Source organism: Populus trichocarpa, unplaced genomic scaffold (assembly GCF_000002775.5).
Source record: "Populus trichocarpa isolate Nisqually-1 unplaced genomic scaffold, P.trichocarpa_v4.1 scaffold_1865, whole genome shotgun sequence".
Classification (NCBI taxonomy): domain Eukaryota; kingdom Viridiplantae; phylum Streptophyta; class Magnoliopsida; order Malpighiales; family Salicaceae; genus Populus; species Populus trichocarpa.
The window spans coordinates 20657-32318 of NW_026291150.1; the positions used below are offsets into that span (position 1 = coordinate 20657).

The following is an 11662-nucleotide window of genomic DNA, read 5'->3' on the forward strand; positions in this document are numbered from 1 at the left end:
TGATAACATTTGTGTCATTTCTTTGTATCTTTCTCCTAGTTTAATCTCGTGGGAATGGTCAATGGTCAATGGTCTGGCCCTCGAATACAATTTTTTTTTCCCTTTTTCTAAGATTAGGATATCTTCTTCTTTTTTTCTAAGTAAAAAATGGGAATTCTTCTTATGAATTTTTTTCGATCTAGTCTTAAATTATTTATTTTCAAAATTCATGCATTCATGATTTCTTGTTTTTCAAAACTTATCCAAGAATATTCAATCTTTGCAGAAAAATGTGTCGTGCAAGGCCCTTTTTCTATTAATTTGATAACCAAGTGCATCTTCGGAATAATTAATCTTTATATATATATATATATATATATATATATATATATATATATATATATCAATATTAAGTTTATTTTCTCAATCTAGTTGTTGAAAATAAACTACTTTTTTTCTAAGATACGAGATATTCTAAACTAACTTGCACGATAATTAAAAATAAATTATTTTTTCTAGTAATCTTAAGGATGTATCTTTGTCTAGTGTATTAAGAAGACTTTAATAAATTCTCTTAGATATTAATTTTAAAATTAAAATTTAAAAAATAAAAAATCATTTTTTTATCGACAACTACTTTTTTAATGTGAATATTCTATCAATATTTTTATTAGCAAGTAATTTTATCAATTGAATTATCGATAGATTTAAAATTTTCAAAAAAACACTTACTAACAACATGTTTTTATCGGTTATTTATATGCTGTTAAAAATATATCCTAAACACTAATGGAATATTGTGTCAGGGATAATTAATTTTCTTGTAATGGACCTACTCTTTGACATTAAACTAAACTATTCATGTAAAAAATAAATAATTTAAAAAGATATAACTTGGCATATATTTCGAATACTATAATTTAGAGAGTGAAAGGTAGAGAGGGAAGGACAGTGAGTGCACATGGAGGGGGTGTTAAGTTATTAAAAATTGCTGGGGAAAAGAAGAAAGAGTATGGGAATCCATGACGAACAGCTTGAATCCAATCACTGCCTCTTCATTCTTCATCAGTTTTTACACTTTCTATTTGTTTATTCTTCATTTTTAGGGTTTTGGATCTCTAAAAACGCCGGTGTGCTAGGAAGCACAACACGGCAATCTTGACTTTTTGCATGCAGAGGGATCATCACTTCACTTGGATCGACCCCCCCTCTTGACTTTCAAGCTTCTTTCACACTTTGTCTTCCTATTTCTTTGTATATAAAAATCTCTTGAATAAAGTTGTGCTTCGTGTATAATTAATGGGAGTTAATCAAAATCTAATATTAAGTATTCAAAATGATATAATAAAATTTTCAGATTAAGGATCAGTTCATTAGAATTCGAAAAAATAACAAGCTTATCCTTCAGATTATATAATTATTAACAAGAGACGTTATCAAAACATAAAATTGAATAACTAAATTGGTCTGGTAAATTCTTTTAATTATTTGAATTTGAAAAGTCAAGAAAATTAATTAATCATTTGTTAAATAAGCATGTGAGAAGTAAATGCTCATGTGTCCATGGCCATCTGTGTTCCGTCTTTGTCACTTCATTAATTTTGGGTGTTTTTCAGCGGAAGAAAAAAGTGCATGAATCTCTTAATTTCTTCCCATCTTCTCTTCTCAGAGAGGAGATCGATCATGGGTGATTGTTTTCTCCTTGGGATAGACTGACTAGTCTGCAACACACATGCATATGGACAAGACTTCCCATGCCGTAACCGAGAATGACAGTCGCCTTCTGCTTCACGTCGGCTCATTTTCTGCAAAATTAATGTTTTTTGTTTCTTTTTTCTTTTTGTTTTTTGTTTCTTTTTGTTTATTAATGGTGTTCTTGAATAACTTGTGTATTAAATGAAATGAAATTTTATTTTTTAGACTATCTGAAAACATACTTTTCTTGTATTGATCAATGAATTCAAAGAAATAAATTAATTTATTTAACTTTAATTTCAAGATATATAGTAAATGAAAAATAAAAATAGAATGTAGGACCAATCATTTAAAAATTATGTTTTTATATTTTTTTAAAAAGCATTGTTTGTAGCTAAAAGTACGTTTGATAAGCATGGTGTACCATATTTGAAGCTATAAAATAATATTTTTAACGCCGTGCTTATTAGAATAAAGACTTATATATAAAATAAATATATTTATATAATAATTTTAAAATAAATTTTATATTTTCAAAAAAAAAAACACGTTTCTACTTTGTTTATCTTTTTGTAATTTAACACGACCATTAAATTTGGGTCCGAGGTTTCAATTTAAGGCCTAGCAGCTCATCATGTCAAACTTGAGACAACTTCTAGTGTACATCCAATATAAGAATTATAAATTAAAATTGGGTAAAGAGGTTTTCTTTGCCCAATTCATATGGGTTCGAGACTCAAACAAGTTTAGACTAATTGACCTAACCCAATAACAAATCTGGTGTGAAATGTAGAGCCGAACTATTGACAATATGCTTGGCACAAACGAATCACTTAAAGACCCAACAAATTGGTCTCGACTGGACCCATCTCAGCAACCAGTAAATCCCAAGACAAGTCTTGACTCGGGGCAGAAAATAAATGAAATTACACTTTACATTTTTAATAATTTTTTTCTCCTTTTGCTTGTCATATGATTTTCAGATATTATCGATCATTTTCCAACTCAGCTCCACTGAACTTTCTTTATACTTATATCATGCCTTGTGTTGAAATAGATGAACGAAAGTAAGGTAGTTATTAAATAGTTGGCTATGCGTAAACTAACTTGAATAATTATCTTAATTAAAAAAATATAAAATTAAAAGAAAAGATATTCTTAGATTGAATTTTATCGATTATATTTTTCAATTCATATATAAATATATAATCGATTAGCAACTTCGGGTTTACGAGTTATTCTCTATAATTTAGCTCTTTGCCACTCATTTTTAGATGCCCATAATATAAAAAATTAAATTGAAATAAATGAACAAGTTTTTAGGGAAAGGAATTTGGCTGACATGGGATGAAGCTAAGATGTAGGTACATATATGGTGTTAAATGATAAACCTTCTTCTAATAACAGAATGAAAAATAAAAGTATGAAAACAACATGTATGAACTACAGGTCGTTTAAGTCCTCCTAAAAAAATAGCCAAAATATTGAATAAATAGTTTGTATACTCTTTATTTAATTAAGAAATGTGAACGAAACCCTAATGCTAAATCACTTATACCAAATAACTTCTTCTAATTCATGTAATTAACTTTCATTGCATAAACGTATTAGCATTGATGGTCAAAGTTTATGATATTCAAAAAATATATAAAAAAATAATATATTAGAATTGGCACAACATTAATTGAGCTAGCAAGCCTGGAAACACAAATAAAAACGATGGCTAGAACTACAATCCGAATAATATACCATTATATTACAGCCACTCTGTGTTGCAAAAGAATTAGGGCATAATTTTCCATTCCCAGAGAAAAAAAAATATTTGGATTCTTCATTACAAAAATGATCATAGATTTTTCCGGCTATTGCTTAGTTTTTGCTTGGGTTAGCGCAACCATTCCCTTGAGATTTTCATGCAAGAAGTACTAATCAATGGGATACAAATCTAATGTTGCTGGATTGTTGGGAAAACCTAGCCTATATATTTTTGAATTAAATGACAAGTCTTAGTCTAAAAAAAGGTATTGTTGTGATAAATTATTTGGTTATCTAAAACAGCATAGTTTTCGATGATTATTGAATCAAATTTAAAATTCTTTAATAGATTCTCCAAGTTGGTTCTGTATTAAGGACTTGTTTAGAATTATGATAGTGGTTGCGATTTAAAATGTTTTTATTTAAAAATGCATCAAGATGATAATTTATTTTTAAAAAATTACTGTTGATATCAGGGCATCGAGACAATCTAAACACACTAAAAAAATTTAATTTTAAATAAAAAAATTTAATTTTTTTAGGAGCGCGGGTTGGATTGTTTTCCCAAACATAGTCTAAGTTAACTTTTGTAACTAATCAAGATTGGGAAGACTTTCAAATTAAACTTAGAAGTTGTTGTTTATGTCGTTTTTATTCTTTCCTATTTAATTTTAGATTTTTAGCTTAATTTAGGACTCATTTGTGCCAAAATTCTTATCTAAGAAAATTTCAAAGATTGTGCTACTCTTACTCTTGATACAAAACATTTGATATTCTTTATCATGATCTATTAGGAGTAGCATAATTTTTTATTTTTTTTTCAAATTTTTATTTGGTTATGCTGCTAAGAGTAGTGTAACCAAATAAATTGCAATTCTCAACCAATTTGATATAAAATCATGTTTCTGGATAACATAAAAACCTAATAGATTTTTATTAGCTGTGTGACTCTAAGTAATGCAACCAACAAAAAAAAAAGTACTATTTCTCGAATATTTCTTTAATTATGTTATTTTATATAAAAAAATAAAATTAAATGATTGCGCTATTTAAAAAGAAAATAGCTAATTATCTAGCCATGAATTGTTTATATCCTCTTATTTTAAAAATGAGAACAAAACCTTATTTAGAATGGTTACAATATATCAATGACTTCGACCGTTTCACATAATTAGCATTCATTAAATCCATGTATTATCATTGATTGCCACAATTAATTATTTTCAAAAACACCAAGTTCTTGGAGGGTTGGCACCACAGTTGCCTTGGGCTGGCCTAAGGCAACGAGGAATACCAAGCACCTTGGTCCCACCTCTTTTTCAACGGCTGAGATTATCCAACTGGATGACACGAGGATGTTCGGTGTGTCCAACACATCAAACGGTCTCATTTTCATCATCATTTCTTCTTTCTTTGCAGGCTGTTGTAGGGCCCATTAACACCCCAAAGATACACACAGACACACCACAACGCCTAAAAAGAAGAAAATGCCTGCACATCCGGCGATGATTTCTAGCACTGGGATGGGTAAACTACACTTTTGTCCCTCTAGATTTATCAATGTTCCATTGCTATTAGTACTGTTTCAAAGCTTCAAATGTTCTCCTTATACTTTTTAAGAGTTTTTAATTTCATCCCTAAACACGAAGCAGCTAATAAAATTAGGCTAATCAGATATCCGAGGTACTTTTCACATCCATATAGAGGGATCCTATCACATTTTATATTGACAATGGCTCTCAGAATTTTTGCTCAAATTAAGTTATAGATACACAAATTCATCATAGAATGAGTGAAAATATTTGAATTTATGAGCCCGGGCCGAAATCTTGATGGATTTGTTTTTATTGGATTTTATGGGAGAGTTTTTTTTTAATTTATTAGGTTTTCAAACATATAGTAAAAATGATAAAAAAGAAATAAAATCAAATCAAAGCTTTTACGAAAACAAATCTATAAATCTTGAACTATTGGTATAGAGATGAAGCATTGGTCAATTTATAGGGATAAAAATGTTGTTTGCCCTATAAAGAACCGTTACAAAATAGGGCAAAGATCGTGTCCAACATTCAAGAAAATTAACAGCAAATGGATAGTTATGGTTCCCCACACACACAGGGAGAATCATAGACTTCATGCTGGCTTTGTTTTCAGCTTGACAGCTTGGCCCTCTAGCCCAACCACCACCCCCCACGACTCCACTCTTTATAACTCCCCCCCTCCCCCTCCCCTAAACCCTCACCATACCCTCAAAACACTTGCATTGCAAGAATTCAACAACCATAGCCCTCTCCCTCTCTTTTTCCATCTCTAGCATTTCTTGTTTTGTCTTCAAGAATGGCAGAGGTGGCACAAAACGTGAGTCAAGAACAAGTGGTGGTGGTAACTGATGTTCCACAAGCTGAGAAAACAACACCAGTGCCACCAACAATGCCAGTGGTGGGGAAAGAGCTACCATTGCCCGTGCCTGAGACTGAGGAGGTGCCAATGAAGCCAAAGCAGGTTGAGGAGGCTGTTGTGGAGACTGAGGATTTGAAAGCTAGTGGAGGTGATGATGAGAAGATGCCTCAGTTGGTTTCTTTTAAGGAAGAAAGTACTAAAGTTGCTGATCTTCTTGAGTCTGAGAAGAAAGCACTTCAAGAATTTAAGAAACTTGTTCAGGAAGCACTTAACAAGCATGAATTTAGTGCTTTAACAACAACACCAGCACCAGCTAAAGAAGAGAAGAAGAAAGATGTGATGGTGGCCTCGGAGGAGGAGAAAAAACCAGCCCAAGAAGAGGAAACACCGGCAGTAATAGAGGAGAAGGAAAACGTGGAGCCTCAAGTTGTAGCAGAGAAAGAAGAGAAGAAAGAAGTGGTGGAAAGTGAGGTTCTTGATGATCAAGAAAAGGTGGCTCCCGTTCCTGCTAGTGATACTACTGCAGTTAGTACTGTGGATGATGATGGTGCCAAGACTGTAGAAGCCATTGAAGAGACCATTGTAGCTGTCTCCTCTTCAGTGGCTTCACAAGAGGAGACTTCAGCTCAGGCTACAAAAGAGCCTGAGGGAGAGACAAAGGCTGCCTCAGCATTGGATGAGGGAGCCAAAGAAGTTAAGTCTGAGACTGTGGTGGAAGTGACACCAGAGGAAGTATCAATCTGGGGCATAACGCTTCTTGCTGATGACAGAAGTGATGTGATTCTATTGAAATTTCTCAGAGCCAGGGATTTCAAGGTGAAAGATGCCTTCACCATGCTCAAGAACACAATTCGCTGGAGAAAGGAGCTCGGCATTGATGAATTGCTTGAACAAGATTTGGGCTGTGATGATTTGGGGAAGGTGGTATTTATGCATGGTCTTGACAAAGAGGGACACCCAGTTTGCTACAATGTCTACGGGGAGTTCCAAAACAAGGAGCTTTACAAGAATTCATTTTCTGATGAAGAGAAGAGGCAGAGATTCTTGAGGTGGAGAATTCAATTCCTGGAAAGGAGTATTAGGAAATTGGATTTCAGTCCTGGTGGAGTCTCTACCATTGTTCAGGTTAATGACTTGAAAAATTCTCCTGGACCAGCTAAGAGAGAGCTTAGACAAGCTACTAGACAGGCACTTCAATTGCTTCAAGACAACTATCCAGAATTTGTGGCCAAACAGGTATATTTGTTTGTTTCATCTCTTGATTCCTTTCCTCTTTGTTTGAAAACAAACAACTTAAAATTGTTTGATTCTTTGGTGTTTGCTCTGCAGATCTTCATCAATGTGCCCTGGTGGTACCTCACAGTCAATAGAATGATAAGTCCATTTTTAACTCAGAGAACCAGAAGCAAGTTTGTCTTTGCTGGTCCTTCCAAATCTGCAGAAACCCTCACCAGGTTTGTCCCAAAAGATTTCAATTTGCTATAGAAAATGTCTTAGCTTTCTGACATGCGTTTTTGTACTATTGGGCTGTGAGTTAAAATTTCTTTCTACCATCAATCAGGTACATAACTGCTGAGCAAATACCAGTGAAGTATGGAGGACTAAGCAAAGATGGTGAATTTTGCACAGCTGATGCTGTTACTGAGATTACAGTGAAGGCATCAGCAAAGCACACTGTAGAATTCCCAGTTACTGAGGTACCCTTTCTCTTTTGACTGCTAAGGAGTACTTACAAATCTTGCTTATTAAACCTGGACCGTGAATTGGATCGAACCGATTGACCTGTGACCCAAACATGTTTGAGGTTTTATAAAAGATAAAGGGGAAAAAAATCTAAAGTTGATGTAATTTTTTTTTTAAATAACTTTTTTAGATTATTCTAAGTTAAACCAGTTAATCCGCTAATAAATAACTCCGGATTTTATCGATCCCTGTTTGGATTTAACTACTATGTTTAAAACAAAGGCAGTTTCTTCTTTCTTTGGAAAGAAACATGTGACTTTGTCTATCTAGGAGCACCTAGAATGGTGTTTCCTTGACAAGGGAATCTTTCCTTGGGAACTCTGAGCTATGCAGTGATACAATCAAGGGTTAAATTTAGTATTGTCATTATGACATTGTTTTACTTTTTTCCCTTGATTAACGTTAATCTAATTGATCTGCAGACATGCCTTCTGACTTGGGAAATGAGAGTTGTGGGATGGGATGTGAGCTATGGCGCCGAATTCGTACCAAATGCTGAGGATAGCTACACAGTGATCATCCAAAAGGCTAGAAAGGTTGCTATAACTGAAGAACCAGTGGTTAGCAACAGTTTTAAAGTTGGTGAACCTGGTAAAGTTGTTCTCACCATTGACAATACCACTTCCAAGAAGAAGAAGAAGCTCCTCTATCGCTTGAAAACCAAACCTTGCTCTGATTAATTAACGCACTATAGCGAAACAACAACAGAAGATTTTGCTTACATTCTTGCTGCTGCCGATATTACCACCATGATCATGTCACATCTTGAAGGTGTTTAATTTGAGGCTCTAGATTATTATGGAGGAGAAGACATGGAAATCTTGAAGCTGCTATTCTTATGTTTAATTATATTTTTGCTATGATGAAATTTGTTTTGGATTTTGGGAATGGATCAAGGAGAGATTGTGTGGGGAATGGATCAAGGAGAGATTTTGGGAATGGATCAAGCTGCTATTTTCTTTGTAAATTCTCTATGGCTTTCTTTCTCTCCTTCCATGTAATTAAATATTATCTTTTGGACATACTATGTTTTTATTGATATTAACGAAGACAATATTTTTTTTTACCTTTTTCTTCTCTTTCTACGAATTCTCGTTGGTATAGTTTTGAAATTCAATTCAGGTTGATTTGAAGTTTAGAGAATTAACCTAAAAAATATAATTAAATGAAAAATTATTTTTTCTAGAAGGAAACAACGAGTTTTGTACCAAAATTTGACATGGTTTTTCCCAAGTTGAATGCCTTTTCTTTTTTTTTTTTAACTCAAATTGATGTAGACCATTCGGTTGGTACGAGTTTTAAAATTTATAATATACCCCTTAACCATTACGTTATATAAAGTTTGCTCATGAAGAAATCCTAAAGGATATAACTTAACTGATTAGATTTTAAGTTGATTTCCTAGAAATTACCAGTTCGAGTCTCACAAACTTTAGGATCACTAAAAATTTACTTTGTCGTTAACTTTAAGACCCGTGAAATTAGTCAAGGTACGCGCAAGTTGCCCGAACACCCACATTAATTAAAAAAAAAATTGCTCCTAAACAAGTTTTTGCATATAGATTTTATCTCTAGTCTCTGAATAATTTTGATTTCTCAATTGGAATCTTTTATTAGAAAACACTGTCATTTCTTAAGAAAATTTACAGTTTGGATGGAATGAAAGGTTTAATAGATAAATTTGAAATTCGAGGGACAGAATTGAAAAAAAATATATATATATATTTTTGAGACAAAATCGGTCTACGATACAAAAACCAAAGAAGTATGATGCTATAGGATTATCAGTTGACTGTAGCTTCCGAATTCAAGTATTTGTCTTGATCTCACAGTGCCTTCCTAGTTATGATCATTATCAAACAAGAAAAAAAATAATCTTAAAGACTTCTATTTCCAATGCCATGTTTACTTTTATCGAGTTTGAATGAAATAGGATAATTACACTTCTCTTCTCTGGGATTAAGATAATACGATACTTGGAGACAACTAATTAAGGCAATGGACCCATGTAATGATCTTTCTTTGCTTGTCGGCACTCGTTTTGAGTTATGTTAGCCTTACCTAAATGCTTTTTGCATCAATTTTCCATTTGTTAATCTGCTCTTTTTCCATTAGTCATGAAGAAGATTGGGATATGCTCTATCTTCCAAGAAGGTGGAGGGTGGATGTTCATCATTAACATTAACATTTTCAAGTAAAGTTATTTAGTTAGGTTCATGATTTATTTAGTTAGGTTCATGATTAAGTTTAGGTCTCGTATCACTTAGTAAATAAGCAAGCCCTGAAACTATGTTATTTTAAGGATTAAAAAAAAAAAAGTTACAATAACTTTGTTTGAAGTTTTTTTTTAAAAAAAAACAAACTGAGTTATGGTTTGATTCACCAAGTTGCTTGGTATTAACTTAATTAACTTTTATAAAAACAATTTTAAATCTAATTTAGATTAGATTTTAAACCGATAAAATCCCGAGTTGATTTATCAGTCAAACTAGATTTAAAAACTTTACTTAAAAATACATACTGTTAGAGCATATAAAATTTCATTTCATTTTATTTTAGTTTTTCCATAACAGAACTCATCCTGCATGTTTTTGCACGCCATCATTGATCTAAAGTGGCTAACACGAGAGAGAAGAAATTCATGCAGAACCAAATTAACATTCTTGAAAATAAACAACTTTAGTTTTTTTTGCTGCCAAGTGAGTAAAAAACGAGGTGACAAAAGATCATTCTCTGACCTGGTAAAGTGAAAGCTAAAGGCAAAAGCATGTATTGATGATGTAGTCGGCCCTAGAAAGGGCAAAAAATGAAGGAACAAAGGCAATCAAGATGCATATTTTCAGGAGTCATTATTTTGCCTGATCACGAGGGTCCAAATCCAAAGTGCAAATTGCAGTTCCTGGCAATGGCAACAGACCCCATGTGCTTGCTTGGTTCTTTTCCTCCAGCTTTTTCTACCCTTAGTTGTCCATTGGTAGCAATGTGTTGACGGAGCCATATAACATTGTTTTCGAAAGTGTGGGTAGTATAGTAGCCATGCCAGCAGTCTGAATCTGCCGATCTAGACTCTAGCTAGAGCATGTTTAAGCATTTAAAGTGATGCTTAATTGGTAGAGCCAGTTGAAGAGATGAAAAATAAGTTGCATCTAAATCTAACTTTTATATATATATATATTTGTCTAAACTCCGGTATCTGGAAGCCTACTGAACCCTGATTAATATGATCAAGTCGGGTTAGTCCACTAAAAAATAAAATTATATATTTCATTTACAAGGTTGGAATTCAAAACTTTTTTTAAAAAAAAAAGCTTCAAACCCGAACCATTTGAAGCAACTAACATAGATAAATCTCATGTGTACTTGGGAGAGTAAGAATTGAAAGAGAGGAAGTGATGCATTTTGTCGTGTGCAAGGAGCAATAGATTTTTGATGAAATTTCTGGTTTGGAATAAAAGAAGAGATTAAAATGTTAAGAAGGAGGACTTTTTTTTCCTCAAGTGAAGCAAGGCAGGCCACGAAAGGCCCAAGGCCATAAGAAAAGTAGCCCCGAGACAGACCATATTAATGGCGCCAGGAAGGCCCCAAAGTCGAGCCACAATTCAGGTTATAAATGTAAAATTTTAAGCGCTAGGCAAGACTAATGCTCCGTTTTTATTCATAATCATATCATAACTATAACTATAACTATATTATATTATATTATAATTAAATTCTAATTATAATTATATTATAAACTAAAAATATTGGAGGAAATACACGGAGCAATTCACAGTTGATCAAGAATCAATTTACTATTGATTGCACTATTTATTTCTAATACTTTTAATTTTTTATTTCAGTCAATAAATTTTATTTCTTTGCAATTTTATCCTTTCAAGTTATATTAGGATGGTTTTATGTGTTGAGATTCCTTTTCACTTTGCAAGCTCTTGTATATATGAAGTGTCAAGGAATATTCTGATGATAAATTAAAGATTGAATTTGTAAAATAGAATCTTAGATTATATATAATTACAAAAATTAAAAGAATAAAAAATAAATTTAATAAAAAAACAAATCTCATTTTCATTTTGGGAGATGCGAGAGAAAA

General features: G+C 32.6%; 1 protein-coding gene across 1 annotated transcript; it reads left to right on the top strand.

Moving 5' to 3' along the window:
• The first annotated feature begins 5517 nt into the window (after positions 1–5517).
• On the top strand, positions 5518–8638 carry LOC18109255 (patellin-3). Its single transcript, XM_006387466.3, has 4 exons — positions 5518–7065; positions 7159–7283; positions 7391–7526; positions 7995–8638. The coding sequence occupies exons 1-4, from the start codon at positions 5767–5769 to the stop codon at positions 8250–8252; spliced, it is 1818 nt and encodes a 605-aa protein (XP_006387528.3). The 5' UTR covers positions 5518–5766; the 3' UTR covers positions 8253–8638.
• Positions 8639–11662: the final 3024 nt, after the last annotated feature.